General features: G+C 46.0%; 1 protein-coding gene across 1 annotated transcript in view; it reads left to right on the forward strand.

Moving 5' to 3' along the window:
* The window catches only part of MAP3K9 (mitogen-activated protein kinase kinase kinase 9), a 72,385-nt gene that overhangs the window by 38,861 nt on the left and 7,900 nt on the right, over window positions 1-25,624 (forward strand). Inside the window, exons 3-10 of the mRNA XM_056544898.1 lie at window positions 2,411-2,591; window positions 4,246-4,394; window positions 7,608-7,783; window positions 7,893-8,133; window positions 9,554-9,676; window positions 15,150-15,303; window positions 20,764-20,867; window positions 23,042-23,833. Of these exons, the coding sequence (XP_056400873.1) occupies window positions 2,411-2,591; window positions 4,246-4,394; window positions 7,608-7,783; window positions 7,893-8,133; window positions 9,554-9,676; window positions 15,150-15,303; window positions 20,764-20,867; window positions 23,042-23,833 (1,920 nt within the window). The remainder of the gene's footprint in view (window positions 1-2,410; window positions 2,592-4,245; window positions 4,395-7,607; window positions 7,784-7,892; window positions 8,134-9,553; window positions 9,677-15,149; window positions 15,304-20,763; window positions 20,868-23,041; window positions 23,834-25,624) is intronic.

Here is a 25,624-nt window from a genome sequence, read left to right on the forward strand (position 1 = left end):
TCTACACACCTGTCACCCATGTAGACTCCTCTACACACCTGTCACCCATGTAGACTCCTCTACACACCTGTCACCCATGTAGACTCCTCTACACACCTGTCACCCATGTAGACTCCTCTACACACCTGTCACCCATGTAGACTCCTCTACACACCTGTCACCCATGTAGACTCCTCTACACACCTGTCACCCATGTAGACTCCTCTACACACCTGTCACCCATGTAGACTCCTCTACACACCTGTCACCCATGTAGACTCCTCTACACACCTGTCACCCATGTAGACTCCTCTACACACCTGTCACCCATGTAGACTCCTCTACACACCTGTCACCCATGTAGACTCCTCTACACACCTGTCACCCATGTAGACTCCTCTACACACCTGTCACCCATGTAGACTCCTCTACACACCTGTCACCCATGTAGACTCCTCTACACACCTGTCACCCATGTAGACTCCTCTACACACCTGTCACCCATGTAGACTCCTCTACACACCTGTCACCCATGTAGACTCCTCTACACACCTGTCACCCATGTAGACTCCTCTACACACCTGTCACCCATGTAGACTCCTCTACACACCTGTCACCCATGTAGACTCCTCTACACACCTGTCACCCATGTAGACTCCTCTACACACCTGTCACCCATGTAGACTCCTCTACACACCTGTCACCCATGTAGACTCCTCTACACACCTGTCACCCATGTAGACTCCTCTACACACCTGTCACCCATGTAGACTCCTCTACACACCTGTCACCCATGTAGACTCCTCTACACACCTGTCACCCATGTAGACTCCTCTACACACCTGTCACCCATGTAGACTCCTCTACACACCTGTCACCCATGTAGACTCCTCTACACACCTGTCACCCATGTAGACTCCTCTACACACCTGTCACCCATGTAGACTCCTCTACACACCTGTCACCCATGTAGACTCCTCTACACACCTGTCACCCATGTAGACTCCTCTACACACCTGTCACCCATGTAGACTCCTCTACACACCTGTCACCCATGTAGACTCCTCTACACACCTGTCACCCATGTAGACTCCTCTACACACCTGTCACCCATGTAGACTCCTCTACACACCTGTCACCCATGTAGACTCCTCTACACACCTGTCACCCATGTAGACTCCTCTACACACCTGTCACCCATGTAGACTCCTCTACACACCTGTCACCCATGTAGACTCCTCTACACACCTGTCACCCATGTAGACTCCTCTACACACCTGTCACCCATGTAGACTCCTCTACACACCTGTCACCCATGTAGACTCCTCTACACACCTGTCACCCATGTAGACTCCTCTACACACCTGTCACCCATGTAGACTCCTCTACACACCTGTCACCCATGTAGACTCCTCTACACACCTGTCACCCATGTAGACTCCTCTACACACCTGTCACCCATGTAGACTCCTCTACACACCTGTCACCCATGTAGACTCCTCTACACACCTGTCACCCATGTAGACTCCTCTACACACCTGTCACCCATGTAGACTCCTCTACACACCTGTCACCCATGTAGACTCCTCTACACACCTGTCACCCATGTAGACTCCTCTACACACCTGTCACCCATGTAGACTCCTCTACACACCTGTCACCCATGTAGACTCCTCTACACACCTGTCACCCATGTACACTCCTCTACACACCTGTCACCCATGTACACTCCTCTACACACCTGCCACCCATGTACATCCCTCTACACCCCTCTGTCACCCATGTACATCCCTCTACACCCCTCTGTCACCCATGTACATCCCTCTACACCCCTCTGTCACCCATGTACATCCCTCTACACCCCTCTGTCACCCATGTACACCCCTCTTCCACCCGTGTACACTCTTCATGATGGCCCGGACCAGATGGAAAAGAAAAAGGAACGACGCGGATTAGAGAAGACGTCATTTGTGAGTTGCTGTCTAAAGCATCACTGTAATCTACATACCCACAGATAAATAGATATTGTGCATTGCGGCTTTTTCCCTTTTTTTTTTTGCTCGTCAACTTCGAAAGGGGTGCCCTGTTAAAAAAAAAAAAATTCTCAGAGGGGTGACCCCAGCCGAAAAAGGTTGGGAAACACTTCTCTAAGGATTGTAGAATTCCTGTATGCACAATGCAGCTGTAAACCTTTCACCCTGCAACATTAACTCTGCCAAATTTTATTTATTTTAAAGATTTTATTATTTTATTACAGAAGTGTTGTCCCCAGACTATTTATATGTGATACTTGCCCTGGCTTCCTGTGTGTATACTTTCAGGTGTTAACCTCTTCCTCACTATATTTGACCGATGTCCGCTGATGCTATTTAGACTGGCAACCATCTGTTTCTGTGTTGGGACATTGAACATTTTTTGTTTTATTTCACAGTTTTAATTCTGGAAGTGGTGGAGAATGCCGACCTCAGCAACAAGGTCTTGAAGATCACAGACTTTGGCCTTGCAAGGGAATGGCACAGGACCACCAAGATGAGTGCAGCAGGGACGTATGCCTGGATGGCTCCAGAGGTGATCCGCTCCTCTATGTTCTCGAAAGGCAGTGATGTATGGAGGTATGATCTCTTTGCCACCTTTTATGTAATGCTAATGTTCGGCTAGGTTCACATGGCCGTTGTGCTCTTCCCCTTTCTGGGTTTATTCCGCTCTTATTTTTGCGCAGAACGGCCCCAAAATGGGTTGGAGCACAACTGACACCACCGGGTCCCAACTGATCCCATTGACTTGAATGGGGTCTGTCGGGGATCCTGTGGTTTATCATAAAAAAATTGTGCGTACACTATTTTTTTTCTGCGCTAAACTCCTGTTGTTGCGATAGACTTACCGACGCAGCTCCATATAGCGGAGCACAACGGTAATGTATACGAGCCCTTAGATATAGAATATAAGATAATCTATGGGATCACTGTTAATAGGATTTAAAGATATGTAAAGTCCAGTGTTTATGTGTTACCAACAACCAGTTTAGCAGTTGCTGACTCTTTTTTTTATTTGTGTGTGTTTATCCAGCATTGCTTTATAATCGGGCGGATCTGGTTGAAATCCAACATCCCTGACAACATCTGTCAAGGGGAGGCAGGAGTTATGGCGGTTTTGGGCATCTTTAAAGGGGTACTTCATTGCTAGACATCTTATCCCCCATCCAGTGTCTGATCTGCAGACACCCGGCGTTCTGAACATATGTTCAGAACGCTGGGTTTGGGATGCTCGGTCGTCAAGTCACGCCATGCCCCCTCCATTAATGTTTATGGGAGGGGGCGTGACAGCCATCTCACCCCTTCCCATAGACATGAATGGAGGGGGCATAACATCACGAGGGGTGTGGTGTGATGTCACGACCACTGCCTTCCAAACTGCGCGATTCTAGTTTTCACATAGATCACCGTGGCGGGACCCCCGCGATCAGACATCTTATCCCTATCCTTTGGATAGGGGATAAGATGTCTAGCTACGGGGTACCCATTTAAGCTAGGCATTCATACTAGTTATGTGATGGCAAAAAACTACCTGTTTTGCTGGTACCAGCCAATCCTCTAATACAGTGTATCCCAACTGGGGCGCCTCCAGCTGTTGCAAAACTACAACTTCCAGCATGCCCGGACAGCCAAAGGCTGTCCGGGCATGCTGATAGTTGTAGTTTTGCAACAGCTGGAGACACCCTGGTTGGGAAACACTGCTCTAATGTGGGTGATGGCCTCCTGACGACTTAGTGTCCATGTTTATGGAGGAGATCGGAAGAGGTCATGTTGTAGATGTGTTTGGTTGATTCATACATTTTGAATTAGGTTTTTAAACACCCCTGCCCACGTTGCCCCCATTCAGATGTATGAAACAGTTTTTTAGCTGCAGAATTTCATTTTATTTTTTAAATTTTTTTTTAATTTTTATTTTATATATTTTTTGTATGGGAAAACTGTACAAGTGACCCCCTCAGGTTTTTACATAATGTGCATTAAAATCACTGACTTTGCTGTCAAAAACAATAAGCCTGCTCCAACTTCCCCCTGTTCTAGAGAGGATGTTCCGTACTAGTACTAGCAAGATAGAAAAACATTTATAAGTCTTTTTTTCTAGTCTGTTTTCTATTATTGTCAATGTTTATTAGCTATATAGCAGTCTGTTAGCTATGTACATACGGATTCTGTAACCCACGTGTGACCTGTGCCCTACAGATGGTTGAAGTAACTTGGTTTCTTGTCTTCACTACAGTTATGGTGTCCTGCTATGGGAATTGTTGACTGGAGAAGTCCCATTTCGGGGGATTGATGGATTGGCTGTAGCTTACGGAGTTGCCATGAATAAGCTGTCCCTTCCAATCCCTTCCACCTGTCCAGAACCCTTTGTAAGACTTATGGAAGGTAAGGTACTGTTTGCAGCATCAGACCCATACAAGGTGGATGCCAGTCATTAATATGCAGAAGACATCTTCATCATTTTTCAACAATTGGACAATGCTTTTTAGTTTTTTTTTAGTAATTCTATGGGCATGAGTAGCTTAATGGTGGGGGTCCAACTGCTTGGACCTCCACCAGTCGTGAAAATGGATGTCACAAGCATGAATTTAGTGCACCATGCATGCTCCGTCACCATTTCATTCACTGCCTATGGAACTCCTGAACATAGCCAGGTTTATTGTTCTGCAATGTTTGGAAGTCCCATGTAGAATGGAGCTGTGGTTAAGCATAGGGCTGGGCGGTATGACCAAATTTTTGGCGGTTCCACACTAAATAACAGTATTTCCTAGCCCCCCCCCATATTAATTATCAGCCCCATTGGGGTAAATACTCACATATCACCCGCAAGTGCTGCCCTCCTTGTCCTGTTTGTTGCGGCCGCCGGTGCTGGCACTCTATACTGTGCGGTAACCCTATGCCCGGGCTGCAAATAGTAAATAAAAAAAAAACTTTAACGCACCTACGTCGGCCTTACGCTGGGGACGGGAAAGTCGGACAGCCATCAGCCTATCACCGGCCGCAGCGATGTTCCGCCTCGGCCGGTGATAGGCCGAGCCCACTGTCATGTAAGAAATGGGCTTCTTACATGACAGTGGGCTCAGCCTATCACCGGCCGAGGTGTAACATCACTGCGGTTGGTGATAGGCTGATGGCTGTCCGACGTTCCGTCCCCAGAAAACAAGTGAGGCCGGTACCGGACCAACGGGAGGTGAGTTAAAGTTTATTTAGTTTTTTGCAGCCCGGGCATAGGGATAGCGCACAGTATAGAGCAGTGGTCTCCAACCTGCGGACCTCCAGATGTTGCAAAACTAAAACTCCCAGCATGCCCGCACAGCCAACGTCTGTCTGGGCATGCTGGGAGTTGTAGTTTTGCAACATCTGGAGGTCCGCAGGTTGGAGACCACTGGTATAGAGTGTCAGCGCCAGCGGCCGCAACAAACAGGACGAGGAGGGCAGTGCATGCGGGTGACATGTGAGTAGTACCCTGATCGGGACAGCACTGGGCTGGGCTAATTATTAATTGGGGGGGGGGGGGCAGGACAGCGCTCGCAGGTCACATAGGATTAGTTGGGACAGCGCTGTGCTGGGCTGATTTATTCATTCCTGGGGGGGAAGGGCCAAACCGGTATTGCGGTATGGGTTAAAATTCATATTGTGCAGCACAAAAATTTCGGTATTCGGTATGAACCGGTATACCGCCCAGCCCTAGTTAAGCATACACATTGCTTCTCCATTCATTCTGCGGACTTCCATTTAGAGATCAATGAGGGGTCCCAGCAGTCAGATTCTCACCGGTCAGCTAGTTGTACCCTAAGGGGGTTATCCAAAGATTAAAAGTTAAGATCAATATTCCACCAACCACATAATGTGGAGATCTTGAAGTTTTCTTCTATTCATTTCCTCAGGATCATAACGTTCTTTACAAATGCATTGGATTGTGTCTTGACCATCACCACCACCTATTCACTCGATGCTCGACTTTGGTTACTTCGGTCTTAACCAGGAATTATTTTCCGATAACAAGTGTTCACTTACCCTGCGACAGTAACGTAGGGAAATTAAATATTTGAAGGTGCCCAAAAAATTCAGTAGGCTACCTACATAGTTCAGGCACATGCAAATTCTGTGCTCCAAAAAGAGAATCTTCCTTTTAAGCTACTGAATACTCTATATAGGTACAAAATATGAAGGTCCTGAAAGAGGGATCCCGTTTAATTACCTTTTAGTGGGATATTTTAAAATGGGTTTTAAAGCTGAAAGGTCATTTAAAGCTGGGGACACCTTACATATTGCACCTTTATTACATTGTGTGTGTTATGTGAAATAAAACCTCTTTGTACCGTATATACTCGAGTATAAGCTGAAATTTTCAACACGATTTTTAGTGCTGAAAGCGCTCCCCTCGGCTTATACTCGAGTGAACTCATCGCCTGTCAATCCCTTCTCAGTGGTCTTCAACCTGCGGACCTACAGATGTAGCAAAACTACAACTCCCAGCATGCCCGGACAGCCGGTGGCTGTCCGGGCATGCTGGGAGTTGTAGTTTTGAAACCTCTGGAGGTCCGCAGGTTGAAGACCACTGCGGCCTTCGTCATCATCCAGACCCACCCTTTATTTTTCTACTCACCTCCCCTCGGCGGGAAGTTAGGGTGAGCTGGTCCGGGGCATCTATTCTGCAGGGACCGTCTGGTGGGGAGGGTTATTCGTTCCGGGCTGTCCATTTTCACCGGGGGGGCCCTCTTCTCCACATTCCGGGCCTGCCCCGGATTAGTGACGTTGCCTTGACGACGACTCACAGGGACGTTCATTCGCAGCCTGCCCACCGAGGGGAGGTGAGTAGAAAACTAAAGGTGGGGGGGGGGGGGGGGGTCTGGATGATGACGGAGGTCGCAGTGGTTTTCAACCTGCGTACCTCCAGAGGTTTCAAAACTACAACTTTGCAACATCTGGAGGTCCGCAGGATGAAGATCACTGATGAAGGGATTGATAGGCGGTGATGATGAAGGGGGGGGGGGGGGGATGATGACTGGGTCTGGATGATGACATGGGGGGGATGATGTATTTTCCACCCTAGGCTTATAGTCGAGTCAATAACTTTTCCTGGGCTTTTGGGGTGAATTTAGGGGCCTCAGCTTATATTCGGGTCGGCTTATCGCGTATATACGGTAATTATTATTATTATTATTTTTTTTTTTTCTGGTTTTCTTATGAAGCTTGCATTTATTACAATACATTGCAAGCTGTTTGGTTCCATTCAGTCTCAGTCCTGACAGCCAGCCGCCTGTTGGTTCAGTCCCCAGTTACCATTTTCTTTTTGTGTCATGTTAAGTCACATTTGAGCTTGTACATTTATGAGAAAAGATAGAGGGGCCAGAGTCTGAGCCGACAGGTTGCTAAATGTCAGGACTGAGACTAAAGCTAATCTTTAGAATCTTTTCAGCAGCTTGCAGTGTATTGTACTTCATGCAAGTTGCTGAAATTGGGAGGAACTATTTCTGAAATGTTTTATTACACATGATACGTACCATGTACTAAAAACTATGCAAAGTTGTCCATAGCCTTCAAAACAGTCAGTAACTTGCTGCAATATTTTTTTCTTTACATTTTTTTTTACAGATTGCTGGAACCCAGATCCACATTGTCGCCCCTCATTTACAAACATCCTGTTCCAGCTGACCACAATAGAGGAATCTGGGTTCTTCGAGATGCCCAAGGATTCTTTCCATTCATTGCAAGAAGACTGGAAGCAGGAGATCCAGGAAATGTTTGACCAGCTAAGGGCAAAGGAAAAGGTACGGGTGACTTGTGCTTTTCTACATGCAGAGCACTCTGTGATTGCTTTTATACTCCATAGGACCAGAGCAGAGATATAAGTAGCAATATTCTTATTTTACTTTATAGGAGTTACGGAGCTGGGAGGAGGAGCTGTCCCGGGCAGCCCTTGAGCAGAAGAACCATGAGGAACTTCTTCGAAGAAGGGAACAAGAGTTGGCAGAGCGAGAAATTGACATCTTGGAACGAGAACTAAACATCATCATCCACCAACTCTGTCAAGAGAAACCCAAGGTTAAGAAACGCAAAGGCAAATTCAAGAAGAGCCGTCTTAAGTTAAAAGATGGAAACATCATCAGTCTGCCATCAGGTGCGTCCTTTTGTGTGCTGCTCAGTGGATATTATTCATAATGTGGTTACATGACATTTCACATAAGGAGTTTCTAGGATACATTTAAGAGTCTGAAAGGAGAGATATAAAAAACACAAGGGGGCGCTCCCTGTAGATATATATTCACTGGCGTGCACCCTCCACCACACCAAAGTGATATACCGACCTTAGTAGTAGTAGCTGCACCAAATAGTGCAACAATGGTAATGGCAGAGATGAGTATAGGTGCTGGCTACTGCGCTCCAACCGGTATTGGGCTCCATGGTTGGAGAATGATATATAATGATAGGGGGTCAGTGGGGTTAGAAAAAAAAAACTGTTTAGGAGGCGCTGCACAGATAGTTGAGTAACGGGGCAAGACACAAGCAGCACAGGGCAACGAATATTATTTTATTTTTTTCATAATAGGGACAACGCGTTTCTGCATTCACTAATGCCTTTCTCAGGTCTACTGGTCTGGACGTCCTGTCGGGTGGCTGTGCTGCTGCGGTCTGACAGACCGCAGCAGCACAGCCACCCGACAGGACGTCCAGACCTGAGGGAGGCATTAGTGAATGCCAAAACGCGTTGTCCCTATTATCAAAAAATAAAAAATATGTGTCCTGCGCTGCTTGTGTCTTGCTTCGTTACTCAACTATCTGTGCAGCGCCTCCTAAACTGTTTTTTTTACCCAACTGACCCCCTAGGATACATTTAAAGCATTTGTTTTGTTCATCTATGAAACTGTAGAATATTGATAGTAGTTAAAGATCAATTTCTCTGTGGATCATACAGCAGCTGATAAGTACTGGAAGGATTAAGATTTTTTTTAATAGAAGTAACTTACAAATCTATTTAACTTTCTGGCACCAGTTGATTTAAAAAAGAAAATGTTTTCCAGTGGAGTACCCCTTTAAGGACCTCCTATATGCTGGCTTTACATGTGCCTGCTCGGAGCGGCAATACGCCGCTACGTGCAGACAGACTGCAGACTGAAACGATGTGCGAGTCGGCGCGCATGCGGGGTGTACTCGTGCACACATCACGGTCGCTCCCCCTGCTGAAAGAGCTGCCGCGATGTGCGAGTATACTGCGCATGCACGCGGCGACTCGCACATCACATTGTGTCTGCTCTTAGCGGCGTATTGCCGCTCCGAGCAGGCACATGTAAAGCCAGCATATAGGAGGTCCTTCAGCGGCGAATACGCAGCGAAATCCGCTGCGAAAATCCGCTCGTCTGAACGTACCCTAAATTTGGATCCTACTATGCGGATTGTTCTGCTTTTATCTACAATGTTATATATGATTTCGCCATAGGTGGTGGATTTTTGAATGTGCACCTATACTAATTGACCACAAAAAGCCATTGACATGTATTTTTGCTGAGCGGCACTCCTCTGCTTTATGATATGCTTTACAGATTTTCAACACAAGTTCACTGTACAGGCTTCCCCTACCATGGATAAAAGAAAGAGCTTAATAAGCACAAAGTTCAGCCCTCCTGCAAGTCCCACCATTATCCCGCGGCTCCGAGCCATTCAGCGTAAGTAGCCATGCAAAAGACTGCTTGTTACAGCTCTTAATTCTGGATCTGCTCATCACATGCTTCTTACTTAGTGAGTTCTATGGGATCACAGCTTATTAGTTAGCTATTTGTATTTTATTCTTCGTTAAAGGGGTAAACGGTTCCGAACGCTGGAGCCGGCGGTGGGAGCTTGTGACGTCATAACCACGCCCCCATCATGACGTCACGCCCCGTCCCCTCAATGCAAGTCTATGGGAGGGGGTGTGACGGCTTGCATTGAGGGGGCCAGGCATGACATCATGAGGAGGCGGGGTTATGATGTCACAAGCTCCCTACTCCAGTGTTCGGAACAGTTTGTTCCAAATGCTGAGCTGCGGAGTACCCTTTAACACTGTGAGTAGTCACTACAGTGATCCCCCCCAACCTACGATGGCCCCGACATACAATCATTTCAACATACCATGGCCTCTCAGAGGCTATCGCATGTTGAAGGCAGCATCAACATACGATGCTTTTGTATGTCGGGGCCATCGCATAAACGGCTATCCGGCAGCACAGACTGCTTCAGCTACCGCCGGATAGCCGTTTATGGTGCCCCGTGTGGTCCGCTGACGATCACTTACCTGTCCTTGGGGCTCCGGCGCGTCCTCTTCGGGATCCCCTGCATCGGCGGCGCTCTCCATCGTCTTCATCATGTCGCTGCGCACGCCGTCCCGTCATCCAATAGGAGCGGCGTGCGTAGCGACGTGATGGCGGCGACGGATAGCGAGGATGCCGGGGAAGCAGAGGCCTTGCCGGACCGTCGGGGACACCCCGGGGACGCGGCGACAGCGATGGAAGGCGACATCCAGGGCAGCGGTGACGGTCCGGAGCGGCGGGGACAGGTGAGTATAACCTCCAATACCAGTGGTCTTCAACCTGCGGACCTCCAGATGTTGCAAAACTACAACTCCCAGCATGCCCGGACAGCCAACGGCTGTCCGGGCATGCTGGGTGTTGTAGTTTTGCAACATCTGGAGGTCCGCAGGTTGTAGACCACTGTCCTATACTTTACATTGCACGGATCCCTCAACATACTATGGTTTCAACAAACAATGGTCCATTTGGAACGGATTACCATCGTATGTTGAGGGACCACTGTATTAAGATATGGCTAGACTTTGTTTTTTTTTTTGGTGCATTTCTTTATGTAATTTTTCTGCCATCACATCTGTATCAGTTTTAAACCTTCATACCAAATGTCACAGAGATATGTCAAAAGTCGAGGTCTTGGTATTCAGACCCCACTGATCCCTAGAAAGAAGAAGCGCTTGCTTGAGTGTTTCTCTCCCTGTTTTGCTGCATGACATTGATTGTCTAGTAAGTCTATGGAGCCCATCTCCTGCAGGGAGCCAGGGAGAGAAGTACTCTGTTCCCAACCCGTCAAAACTTTTGACAGGTCTCTAGGCAATGAAATAAGACATGTTAAATGACACTTAAATGCACACTCTGTTAAATACTTTCTTATCTCCACCAAGTGTAAGCGCAGACCAATCCCATTTCAATAGACAGCAAATATTAACTTAGTTCTTTATCTCTATGTCCCCTCAGGCGTTCAGGTAATTGCATTGAATAGAATTGGTTACTAAAAATAAGAGCAAGCTTGTAAATAGACTCCATATTGAGAATATTCTCTTCAAAGGGGAGCTGTCAGGACCAGTATTTTTTAGATAGGGGCTGTTGCAGGGAAAATTTGTAGTGGGGTGGAGGCTTTATAAGCAATTTACCGCATATACTCGAGTATAAGCCGAGTTTTTCAGCACGATTTTTCGTGCTGAAAACGCCCCTCTCGGCTTATACTCGAGTGAACTCTCTGCCTGTCAATCCCTTCTCAGTGGTCTTCAACCTGCGGACCTCCATATGTTGCAAAACTACAACTCCCAGCATGCCCGGACAGCCATCGGCTGTCCGGGCATGCTGGGAGTTGTAGTTTTGAAACATCTGGAAGTCCGCAGGTTGAAGACCACTGCGGCTTTCGTCATCATCCAGACCCCCCTTTAGTTTTCTACTCACCTCCCCTCGGTGGGAAGGAAGGGTGAGCTGGTCCGGGCCATCTATGCTTCGGGCTGTCCATCTTCACCGGGAGGCCCACTTCTCCACTCCAGACCTGCCCCGGACTAGTGACGTTGCCTTGACGACGGCGCACTGGGACGTCCGTGTGCAGCAGATGTCCGTGATGTCCCTGCGCATGAACGTCCCTCCGTTGTCGTCAAGGAAACGTCACTAGTCCGGGGCCGGCCCGGAGCGGAGAAGTGGGTCTTCAGGTGAAGATGGACAGCCCGGAACGACTAACCCTCCCCACCGGACGGTCCCTGCAGCATAGATGGCCCGGACCAGCTCACCCTTCCTTCCCACCGAGGGGAGGTGAGTGGAAAACTAAAGGGGGGTTTGGATGATGACAAAGGCCGCAGTGGTCTTCAACCTAAGGACCTCCAGATGTTGCAAAACTACAACACCCAGCATGCCCGGACAGCCGTTGGCCGTCTGGGCATGCTGGGAGTTGTAGTTTTGCAACATCTGGAGGTCCGCAGGTTGAAGACCACTGGTATTGGAGGTTATACTCACTTGTCCCCGCCGCTCCGGACCGTCACCGCTGCCCTGGATGTCGCCTTCCATCGCTGTCGCCTTGTCCCCGGGTTGTCCCGACGGTCCGGCAAGGCCTCTGCTTCCCCGGCATCCTCTCTATCCGTCGCCCCCATCACGTCGCTACGCACGCTGCTCCTATTGGATGACAGGGGGGGGATGATGACATGGGGGGATGATGTATTTCCCACCCTAAGCTTATAGTCAAGTCAATAACTTTTCCGGGGTTTTTGCGGTGAAATTAAGGGCCTCGGCTTATATTCGGGTCGGCTTATACCCGAGTATATACGGTAAAAAGTGTTTTTTTTTTTGTCAGTGAAACCTAAATGATATGGTATTTCCATACCATTCCTTTACCTCTGCAGTTATCCTGTTTGGTGCTATTACTTTGTGTCCCTTTATTCCTTGAGTGTGCCTGGTAATGGAGAAATCCTTTGTTTTAACTCGCTGCTATTTTATGTCTATGAGAGATCTACACTAAACACTTTAAAAATCATCTGTCCATGTAGAAAATCTATGATCTATTGGATTGTTCCTAACAGTACACTAGGCTTTTTGGGTGGATTTTTCATTCTTAGCTTCTCATTTTAGAAGGAACAGGACAGAGAATATAAAGACGGGGAAATTTATCATTGTTGTCTGTGGTAGACGTGTTTTACAGTCAATACTTTTTAGCTGTGAAAGTGCTGACATATGTCAAATTTATGACATGGCACAGAGTGTATGATAAATCTGTCTGTACAATACACAGTTACCGTATATACTCGAGTATAAGCCGAGTTTTTCAGCACGATTTTTCGTGCTGAAAATGCCCCCCCTTGGCTTATACTCAAGTGCTCTCTCCGCCTGTCAATTCCTTCTCAGTGGTCTTCAACCTGCGGACCTACAGATGTTGCAAAACTACAACTCCCAGCATGCCCGGACAGCCATTGGCTGTCCGGGCATGCTGGGAGTTGTAGTTTTGAAACCTCTGGAGGTCCGCAGGTTGAAGACCACTGCGGCTTTTGTCATCATCCAGACACCCCCTTTTGTTTTCTACTCACCTCCCCTCGGTGGGAAGGAAGGGTGAACTGGTCCGGGCCATCTATGCTCCAGAGACCGTCCGGTGGGGAGGGTTAGTCGTTCCAGGCTGTCCATTTTCACCCGGGGGGCCCTCTTCTCCGCGCTCCGGGCCGGCCCCGGACTAGTAACGTTACCTTGACGACGACGCACAGGGACAATGGCTGTCCGGGCATGCTGGCAGTTGTAGTTTTGCAACATCTGGAGATCCGCAGGTTGAAGACCACTGATGGAGGGGGGTCTGGATGATGACGGGGGTCTGGATGATGACGGGGGTCTGGATGATGACATGGGGGGGATGATGTATTTCCCACCCTAGGCTTATAGTCGAGTCAATAACTTTAAGGGTTATAGTCGAGGCTTATAGTCGAGTCAATAACTCCTGGGTTTTTGGGGTGAAATTAGGGGCCTCTGCTTATATTCGGGTCGGCTTATACTTGAGTATATACGGTAAGAAAAATTACCTCAGCACCGTCCCTTTCGAAAGTGTCTGTGATAAGTGCTGCGTGTTGCTGTATTGTATTGTTGACCCTCTGCGGACCCCTGTAATTTTCTTATCTTTCCATACATGGGTACATGGGTCTATATGAGGGCTCATTTTTTGCACCATGATCTGTACTTTTTAGCGGTATAACTTTTGCGTATGTGACATTTTTCACTTTTTTCACTTTTTTTGTGGTGATTTTGGGATGTGATGTGACCAGAAAATCAGCAATTTTGTACTTTTTCACATTTTCACATTTAAACCGTTCAGCGCAACATTTTACTTTAACAGTTTAGACATTTCCACTCATGGAGATACCAAATATGTTTATATATTTAATAGTTTTACGTTGTTTTTTTTATTTTTATTTTTTATTTGTACAGTGAGAAAATAGGGTAATTTATTTTATTTTTTTAGAAAATGGAGCTTATTCACATTTATTAAACTCAGGGGGTGCTGGGAGTTGTAGTTGTGTACCATATAGAGAGACACATGTTAGGGCAACAATCCCCCAACCTATGACTCTCCAGCTGTTGCAAAACTACAACTCCCAACATGTCCTCACTGTAAGGGCATGCTTGGAGAAGTAGTTGCAGCAAGTAGTGGGCGGGTGGCCGGGGAGCGGAGCTGCGCAAAAAGTCGCATAAAAAGCCACAGCTGCAACTTTTTATGTGACTTTTAAAAAAAAAATGCTTTTTTTTCTCCTTCTGGGGGAGAGACTTATTGCATACTTTTTTCGCTTGCAGCATTGCATTGCCTATAAGACTCTATACACCAATATGGCAGTCTCCTTAAAGGGGTACTCCGCCCCTAGACATCTTATCCTCTATCTGCAGCACCCCGCCATCATTACTGCTCTGCACATAATGACGGGCAATACAGGGGCCGGAGCATCGTTACGTCACGGCTCCGCCCCTCGTGATGTCACGGCCCGCCCCCGTCAATACAAGTCTACGGGAGGGGGCGTGGCGATCGTCACGCCCCCCTGCCATAGACTTGCATTAAGGGGACGGGCCTTGATGTCATGATGTCATGCCTGTATCGCCCGTCATTACGTAGAGAGCGAACTCGCTCTGTGCAGTAATGATGGCGGCACCCCAGCAGCCGGACCGCGGCGATCTAACATCTTATCCCCTATCCTTTGCATTGGGGGATAAGATGCCAGGGGTGGAGTACCCCTTTAAGGGAACACTCTTCCCTCTCAGTAGTGTGTAACAGTAACATAGACATTGAAATATCTTCATAGGTTAGTTTATAATTTTAATGTTGTCTTCAAGCATGTTTTGCCCTAAGTTAATCTGACCAAATATTTTTCTTCTTGTGAAGTGACTCCAGGAGACTCAAATAAATCCAGAAACCGGAGCACTGGGGGCCAAAAGGATGAAAGTGAAGACGAAGAGAAGAAAGAGTCGAAGAAAAAGTCTCGTCCTTGGGTCCCAGCCACTCTGGGTAGTAAAGACTCCAGCGCTGGCGAGGATAGGCAAGTGTTGTGCAAAACCCTAACGCAATATATTGTCTCTAGGTTATTTCATCTTTCTATAAAGAATCCATTAATTTAAAAAAATGTACATACTTTATCCTTAGTTATCGTAATGTATAGTTGCAACAGTTTGTTGTCGCACACATCCCTAACAACTTCGTGCACCATAAGGTAACAGTCGTAGTTTGAACTTATTTCTAGCACCAAGACATATATATTTAAGTTGCAGGGATGGATGTGGTAGAAGAGTTGTGTCCATTTTTTATTAGCAGCTAGTGACATCCTGCTGCATCAGCTGACATTAGAGATCTAATCCCTGCTGTTTAACCCCTAGAAACTGTGGTCGGTAGCAACCGTGGTGGGTAGATGTAAGGAAGGGGCTCCTTCTGTCACCCCATTGGTGCCCAGAAAATTTTCTCAGGGTGCCAGTTAACTGCCATGACAGCTAGAGGCCTAACAAGGACCTCATGCCTGCCTTAGTAGTTTGCCTATTAGGCTGTGGCTTTGTCAATACATTACAAACAGGCACTGATTCTACTAAAGCATTATATAGTGGACACAATTGCATTGTGCTGTACCCTCTTGGGGTTAATTTTATATATATATATATATATATATATATATATATATATATATATATCCTAATATGGATATATAAGTAAATTATACCGTGTTTCTCCGAAAATAAGACTGGGTCTTATATTCATTTTTAGTCACCAAAAACACACTAGGACTTATTTTCAGGGTAGGGCTTATTTATTTACGGTACCATATGTACATTGAACAACATTTAAGGCTCTGAGATGGCCCAACACCAGGAAGCAGCAAGAGCAGCGGAGAACAGTGAGGCCGGTTCCTTAGCAACGGGGGAATGGAGGACGAAGGTTAGTTAAAATGTGTTTTTTAATATTTGCAGCCCGGGCATTGCCTAGGTCAGTGGTCTTCAACCTGCGGACCTCCAGGTGTTGCAAAACTCCACCTCCCAGCATGCCCGGACAGCCGTTGGCTGTCCGGGCATGCTGGGAGTTGTAGTTTTGCAACATCTGGAGGTCCGCAGGTTGAAGACCACTGGCCTAGGTCTTATTTTCGGGGTAGGGCTTATATTGCAGCCAACCCTGATAATACAACTAGGGCTTATTTTCGGGGAAATATATAAAATCCTAAAATCCTCATTTGGCAACATGAACAAAAAAAAAAGATAAAATATAACTATGTTAATGGAAAAGTTATGGTTCCTTGGAATGTGACTTAGAAATAGCCTTGTCTGATGGATGGGGCGAACAGGTTTGCTAAATGTAAAAGATTCAGTGCTGTTTGTTGGGAGACTGCTTTCCCCTACATCAGATTACAGGACATGGTATATAGATTATACTTCCCAGAATACAAATCATCAGAGCAAACACTGCAGATATTGAGCCAGAAGGGAGATTTGTACCGAGAACACTTCAGAGGTGTAAATGCTGAAGCTACTTGACAATTTGATGATAAACTTGTCTCACGGAAACTATTCTACAGTAGATTCAAAGATAGTGAGAATAAATAGGATCACACACAACAGCTAAGTGAGTAGATTCATTTTATAGCACCAAATTCCAAGCAACAGGATACAAAAAAATTTAAGAGCTAGGCATACTTGGCAATAAAGCTAGAATCTTGCAGCAATCTTGGGGGAGGGGGTGTTATGTGCTGATGGATATTCAACATCCAGATTGCTGTGAGATCCATGTTGTATAGCAGTGATTTCCAACCAAGGTTACAGGGTCCCGTCAGGCTCTGCCTGGGGTACTGTGACGATCCAGCAATTATTATTATTATTTTTAATCTCCCGTCCCGGCCTGCCCTCCTGTGAATCACGGCGGTGCAGGGGGGAAGTGAAGCCTGCGTGCGTCCCCTTCCCCCCAGCGGCGCCATGAGTGAGTCACAGGCGTGCCGGGAAAGGGATATATGTAATGTGGATGGTGTGCGATGGTGTGCGGGACCATCTTCCCGGCCACTGGACCATCCTCCCGGCCTCATGATATCCATCCTCCCGACCCCAGGACCATCCATCCTCCCAGTCCCCTGCAGAAGGACATTGAAAAACAGCTCAGCTTAATTAAGGTAATGCACCCTCTCCCCTCTGTCACCCCTGTCCACCCCCCTTTGTCACCTCTCTGTTACCCCCTTTCACCCTTGTCCACTTTCCTGTCATCCATGTCCACCTTGTCCGCCCCTGTCACCCATGTTTACCACCCCTCTGTTACCTCCTTGTCATTCCTGTACACTCCTCTTCACCCCCTACGCCCCCCCTGTCACCCATGTACACTATTCTACACCCCTCTGTCACCCATGTACACTCCTCTACAACCATCTGTCACCCATGTACACACCTCAACACCGCTCTGTCACCCATGTACACTATTCTACACCCCTCTGTCACCCATGTACACTACTCTACACCCCTCTGTCACCCATGTACACTCCTCTACAACCATCTGTCACCCATGTACACACCTCAACACCGCTCTGTCACCCATGTACACTATTCTACACCCCTCTGTCACCCATGTACACTCCTCTACAACCATCTGTCACCCATGTACACTTTTCTACAGCCATCTGTCACCCATGTACACGCCTCTACACCCCTCTGTCACCCATGTACATTATTCTACACCCCTCTGTCACCCATGTACATTATTGTACACCCCTCTGTCATCCATGTACACTCCTCTACAACCATCTGTCACCCATGTACACTTTTCTACAACCATCTGTCACCCATGTACACTATTCTACACCCCTCTGTCACCCACGTACACTATTTTACACCCCTCTACCCATGTACACTATTCTACACCCCTCTACCCATGTACACTATTCTACACCCCTCTACCCAAGTACACTATTCTACACCCCTCTACCCATGTACACTATTCTACACCCCTCTACCCATGTACACTATTCTACACCCCTCTACCCAAGTACACTATTCTACACCCCTCTGTCACCCATGTACACTCCTCTACACCCCTCTGTCACCCATGTACACTCCTCTACACCCCTCTGTCACCCATGTACACTCCTCTACACCCCTCTGTCACCCATGTACACTCCTCTACACCCCTCTGTCACCCATGTACACTCCTCTACACCCCTCTGTCACCCATGTACACTCCTCTACACCCCTCTGTCACCCATGTACACTATTCTGCGCCCCTCTGTCACCCATGTACACTCTTCTACGCCCCTCTGTCACCCCTTTACACCTATATGCCCCTGTATTCCTCCTCACTTGTAAAAGGGGAATCTGGAGACTGATGCAGGAAAAGTGCAGAACCTAATAGGTTTGTTTTACAGGTTTAACAATGAAGAATTGTGGCTGGAAGAAATCGTTATGACGACCCAAAGAAGAGAAGGGTACGACGTTGATTTTAGAAGAAGACGTCACTTGTGAGTTGCTGTATAAAGCAGCACTGCAAGCTACATTGCCAACAGATAAATTGATGTTGTACACTGCGGCTGTTTAAGCACCGTCGGCGCCCCCCCATTTTTTTTTTCTTCCGAGGGGGTTCCCTGAGTCGATAAAGGTTGGGAACCACTATTGTATAGCAATGTAAGTTTTGTTTTATTTCTGGTTATGTCTTTGTATGTTTGACTTTATTTTTATCACTTGTCGACTTTATTTTTCCAGGAGGTCAGCAATTAAGTACACGGCTGGTTTAAATGGGCACTGTCAGATACAATAACTTTTGATACGTTATAAAGCATGCAAAACAAGATGTTTTGCAATTGCTTTTATAAGGAAGCTTTCAGTAATTCATACTGAAAAAGCCAGTCAAAAAAGTAGTCACTTGGGTTCCCCCTGCCTCCTGGGACACATACCAGTCTTGCAGTGTCAATTGGTCATTGACACGTCATGGGCACCATGAGGTACTGACAGGGCTGCAGGCTGGTCCAGAGCTGCTGTGCTTGTTCATGGCCCTCTGTGAGTCAGAGCAGAGTGAGGGAGGGGGAGGAGTCATCACAGTGAGGAGAAGAGAGGGACACGCCCCATGCCTCTGCACTGACAGAAACCTCACTGAGCAATGATGGCAAGTAAATAAAGGTAGTTCTAAGAAAAATATAGGTTGTAGACATGTAGAAATTAGATGTACATGATCAGGATGAGGTACTGAGCAACATATTACAGTTTTTTTTTTCTTTGGGAGGGGATCTGACAGGTACGCCTAAAAGAAGGCAGGGACAGTGTTATGTTCGTTAATGTCTATTATCTACAGGAGCTACTGGGTCTTCGGCCATGTTCAAATGGCCGAAAATGTGTGGACGTTTCACACATTTGAATGTTCTGGTGAGTGTTAGGGCCGCTCGGAAATGTGCTGTCACATAGACAGCACTGCATTTCCCATCAACATCTGCAGAAAGAATAAACATGTCTATTCTTTCTGCGGATGCTAGAATTGGGATTTCCGCAATTCCACCACGTGCACAGTGCAGCAGAATCCCATTGAAATTAATAGGTCCCTGCTGCAGCAGAATTTCCAAGCAGAATATTCCTGCGGAAATCCGCTCAGAAATTTCAACATGTGAACCTTTCCTTAGAGGTTCCAGATCAGCTCTGCAGAAAATTTCTAGCTCAATGTCATTTGGTGCTTTTAACTAAGAAAAAATTAACTACTCACTCTTTGTTTATTATATTTTCTTCCCAATATTACAAAACAATTTAACATTTTCTAAAATATAGATAACATAAAAAGAAAACCTGATGTATCACAGAAAAAAATTGCATAAAAATGATTTAAATATTCAAACGAGAAGACTCTTTAAATCTGCACATGCTAAAAAAAAATGTAAAAAAATCTGTCTGGTCAGGGTTAAAGGAGTACTCCGGAATAGGAAAATTATCGTCCATACTGCCGGCAGTAAAAAAATAAACAGGTACATACCTTCCTTCGCTCCCCCAGGGCCTCCAGTAACTGGCTCCGGCCTCCACCGTTATCCTCTTCCTGGTTGCCGGTGGCCGGTGAGTCATACTGCACTCAGCCAATCACCGTCCGCAGCGAAGTCCCGAGTTGCCCGGCGATAGGCTGAGCGGCAGTGTGACGTTTTCGGCTCCAGCAGCAGGTGCCGGGGCCGAAAACGTCACCCTGCCGCTCAGCCTATCACCGGCAGAGTCAGGACTTCGCTGCGGCCGGTGATTGGCTGAGTACAGTATGACTCGCCGACCATCGGCAACAAGGAAGAGGATCGAGGCGAAGGCCTAAGCCTGTTACCGGAGGCATTGGGTGGAGCGAAGCAAGGTATGTACCTGTTTATTTTTTTACTACCGGCAGTATGGACGATAATTTTCCTATTCCGGAGTTCTCCTTTTAAGTAAACATTATCTATTCACTTAGCTTTTGTGTGAACCTATTTATTCTCGCAATCTTTGAATTCTCTGTAAAACAGAAACGATAGCATATTTTTTTTCTTAATCTGCAGGATATCTCTAGAAAGTTCAAAGTCTTGCTCTTCAAGTACATCAAACCATGGGAAGCCGATCAAAACTTCTGCTGCACCTGGGTTCACTACTGTGACTGAGACAGGTATGCAAAATGAGACTTGTCTTTCATTCCATCATGTGACAGGTGAGAAGTGAGTTGTATATGTCTATTTATTATTCTGTCTATTTTAGAGAAGAGATTCACACATTTCGTGTCTTCTAGCCAATCTAAGCACTATACTTATTTAATGGTCCTTTCCAAGTACTGTTATCATTTCATACACAGCTAGAATCTCACTAGGTCTATACGTTTTTCTGGGCTGGAATGAAGAATTCAAGGTATTACCCAGCATTTAAACAGAGCTGATTTCTGCAAATATCCACACCACATTTGTTTGCAGGTTGTGTGTGGGTTTTCAGCTCCATTCCATTGAAGTGAATGGAGCTAAGTTGTAATACTACAAACAACCTGCAGACAGGTGTGGTGCCGTTGGGAAAAATTAGCTCTGTTTTTCTATTACTGGATAACCCCTTTAATATCGAACCTGCTGACCATCTGAAGTGCATGGAACTGTTCAGATATTAACATAATGACATATGTTGGGGTAAAGCAGGATTGGGCAGTTAGATTTCAACAATGACTTATTCCACTCCTTTATTTTTTTTTATTAATGCGCGCTCAGCTGAGCTGAATGCACATGGCAAGTCAGAAGGAATAGCTATTACAAAGCACCCTGTGTGAGACTCTCTTCATTGGCATCCATACCTACACTTACAATACTATCAACATTTAGCCCGGTCTTTTTAGGTAGTTGGCTCTTATGCTCACAGCTAGAGATGAGCGAATTTACAGTAAATTCGATTCGTCACGAACTTCTCGGCTCGGCAGTTGATGACTTTTCCTGCATAAATTAGTTCAGCTTTCAGGTGCTCCGGTGGGCTGGAAAAGGTGGAGCACCTGAAAGCTGAACTAATTTATGCCTGGAAAAGTCATCAACTGCCGAGCTGAGAAGTTCGTGACGAATCGAATTTACTGTAAGTTCGCTCATCTCTACTCACAGCCTTTGGCTCCCATCTTCCTTACAAGTTTGAGAATATTATACAGTAATTACATAGTCATATTATGTATAATGTTATAGGACTGTAAGGGCTACAGAGTTTTTGAAGAAGGTGAGATCTGCTCAGTTAGAATTATATGTAACATATTTTGTTGCTTCTGCAATAAAGGTGGGAAAGGGAAAGTAGAGAAAATCATTCTGAGATGTCTTATGAGGGTTGGCCTTAGAGGAATGATCCGAAGTTTAAAATTTATTCCCTGTCCACATGACAGGAGATAACTAACTGGTTGGAGGCGGGGGGAGTCCTGCTGAGACCCCCCACCTATCCTGGGAATGGAGCTCAGTTGTCCAAGACTAAATAGAGCAGCAGCAGACATCCTTGAGCACCGCTGGACCTGTTCTCTATGCAGTTTATCAACACTGAACTGGGCGGTGTCTGGAAGTCCTGGTAGGTGTGCTCAATGCTGGGCATGCATACCATGAATCCATTCACTCAAGAGACAGGGGTTATACCCTATACCAGTAGTCTTCAACCTGCGGACCTCCAGATGTTTCAAAACTACAACTCCCAGCATGCCCGGACAGCCGATGGCTGTCCGGGCATGCTGGGAGTTGTAGTTTTGCAACATCTGGAGGTCCGCAGGTTGAAGACCACTGCCCTATACTGTGAATAGGGCAGAACTTTTAATCTTGGAATAACTCCTTTAGGATGGCCATACAAATTAATTGCATGTCAACAATCTAATGGGTAAAGATGTGTCCCACCTCTTACCTAATGGGGAAATATGGGTTGGGGTAGTTGGTTTTCAACAACAAGCAAGGTCCTTTTGTTTTCAATGGGAGTTAAGCTGTCACCTAAGGCACATGCACATACTCATCTAGGCGCATAGGAAAGTATAAACTCCTGCACAAATAGGTATTCTGTTAGTCCCTGAGGACCTTTCAGGAGTGGGCTGATGTTGTATAGGGTCTGGGAGTTGCAAGTGTGTGTTGCTGTCTACTGCTGTCCTCCTGAGTGTGTAGACTAGAGCAGGGGATAGAGGGACATAGTAGGAGGGAAATCGAATAGCAGGGTGGCCAGGTGGCATCCCGTAAATGCTGAGAGAGTTTAGCACCCTGTGCAGATGCCATCTCTGTGCCCTCTAATTTTAACTTTTTCACTGTTGTTTAATATTGTGAATATTATGGTCTGTATGTGTTTTGTATTTGCTTTGAGCAGAAGCTGAAAATGCTGCTGACCCAATTGTGAACCAGGTGGATGTCAAAGATTCCCAAACACCCACTCCAAACAAATCCTACCTCTGCATACCATTCCACAAAGGAGAAGATGTGGAGGGACCTTTCAGTGATACCAGTGACAATCCCACACCTGTGAACTCTGCTACGAGCACTCCACAGCTTACTCCAACCAATAGCCTCAAGCGTGGCTCTCAGCACAAGAGATGTTCAATGGTTCTCTTAGGCTGTGGAGCTCTTCTTGCCACTGTTGGGTTAGGCTTTGACCTATTAGAAGCAGGTAAATGCAACTTAGGTCAAGATGAACCTGAACCAAAAGAAGAGAAGAAGAAAAAGGAGAGCTTATTCCAGCGTGCCGCCCGTCCTAGGAGAAGCACCAGCCCACCATCTAAAAAACTTTTTCGGAAAGAGGATTCTCCATCTCATCCGGCAGAGCCAACAACATCTATCACGATGCAGTCCCTGTCTTCCATTTCTGAATGTAATTCCACTCGTTCCCTACTGCGCTCGGATAGTGATGAAATAGTAGTTTATGAGATGCCAAGCACTCCCATAGAAGAGCAGGCACCAGTTGTCTGCAATCCATTGGTGAACACTAAAATTGAAACTTTTAAACGGGACCCCAATCAGTCCCTTACTCCAACTCATGTAACTCTAAACTCCCGAGCTCACCAAGAACACAGAAGGACCCCTTCCGATGGTGCCATTAAAGTCATGCCAATCATTAGTAATGGGACTTCACCCAATAGTTGCTTAGTAAGCTCTTCAGGATCGAGTAAGTTATATTGACTTTTTTTTTTTTTTTCATGTATCTTGCATCTTGAAATAGCTTAGGTCCATTTTTAAAAATTGTTGTAGATCAATGGAGACTGTATCAGCAACATGTAAGTTTAGAATCTAGCTATATGTGGGAGACCTGGTAGTATAGGAATGTGAAAAGACTTGCATATTATTGATGTATTATTTAGTTCTTATCTAGTTTCTCCTTGTGTATACTCTAGTGCTGTATCACTTGATCTATTAGTTTTAACATTTAGGACTGGTTCACACTATTGAATTTCAGCACAGAATTTCCCTGAGGAAAATCTGCTTGCTACAGAATCCCATTGATCTCAGTAGGATTCTGCTGTTCAGTTCACATAATTGAAGTTTGGTCACGGAACTTCTGTTGCAGAATTTGATTCTGCTGGAAGATTGAACATGCTGACTCTACTGATGGAATCCACCAGAAAAGTCCCGGCACTATACTGTAGTGAGTGGGAGATTAAAGGGGTACTCCACTGCCCGAGCTTTCAGACCTTTTAGTTCCCAAAGCTCGGTGCGTGGTCGTGATGTCACGACCACGCCACCTCAATGCAAGTCTATGGGAGGGGGCGTACGCCCCCTCCCATAGACTTGCATTGAGGGGGCTTGGCGGAACTAAATGGGCTTTTGGAACCAAATGTTCTGAACACTGGGGCAGTGGAGTACCCCTTTAATTGCTGGTTCTGGGCAGAAATTCCATAGTGTGAACGGGCCCTTAGTGTTTATTTAATTATGCTGTATATGTTATAACCATTGAAAGACTTTCAAACTTTCCCACATGCCCAGTGGGGTACCGATCTCATTCCAGATATAGAAGTGGCTGCACATTCGTCGTAGGGGTATTCCCATCTTAAACATTAATGTCTGATAGATGCACCCCCCTTTCTGGATCCCACACCTTTCTCAAGAACGGGGGTCCTTTCCAACCTCATTATGGTGGCCAGAGGTGGTTGCGATGCTGAAAACAGCTGAACAAGCTGTTTTATGCAGTTTACATAATTCTTATAAATGCTAATGGACTTTGTGGTTCTTGTAACTTTGAAATTGTGACCAGAGGTGGGAGCAGCATATCCTGTAGCTATGTCATGTCTGAGATGGGAAGGCAAAGAAATAGCTGACTTCTAGACTTGGATTTTTAAAGGACTTGAGATATTTAAAATTAATTTTACAGTCATGGCCGTAAATGTTGGCATGCCTGAAATTTTTCAAGAAAAGGATTGCAGTAACACATGTTTTGCTATATACTTGTTTATTCCCTTTGTGTGTATTGGAACTAAACCAAAAAAAGGGAGGAAATAAAGCAAATTGGACATAATGTCACACCGAATTCCAAAAATGGGCTGGACAAAATTATTGTCACCCTTTCAAAATTGTGGATAAACAAGATTTTTTTCAAGCATGTGATGCACCTTTAAACTAACCTGGGGCAAGTAACAGGTGTGGGCAATATAAAATCACATCTGAAAGCAGATAAAAAGGAGAGAAGTTCACTTAGTCTTTGCATTGTGTGTCTGTGTGCGCCACACTAAGCATGGACAACAGAAAGAGGAGAAGAGAACTGTCTGAGGTCTTGAGAACCAAAATTGTGGAAAAATATCAACAATCTCAAGGTTACAAGTCAATCTGCAGAGATCTAGATTTGCCTTTGTCCATAGTGCGCAACATTATCAAGATGTTTGCAACCCATGGCACTGTAGCTAATCTCCCTGGGCGTGGACGGAAGAGAAAAATTGATGAAATGTGTCAATGCAGGATAGTCCGG

Source organism: Hyla sarda, chromosome 11, assembly GCF_029499605.1.
Source record: "Hyla sarda isolate aHylSar1 chromosome 11, aHylSar1.hap1, whole genome shotgun sequence".
Taxonomy (NCBI): domain Eukaryota; kingdom Metazoa; phylum Chordata; class Amphibia; order Anura; family Hylidae; genus Hyla; species Hyla sarda.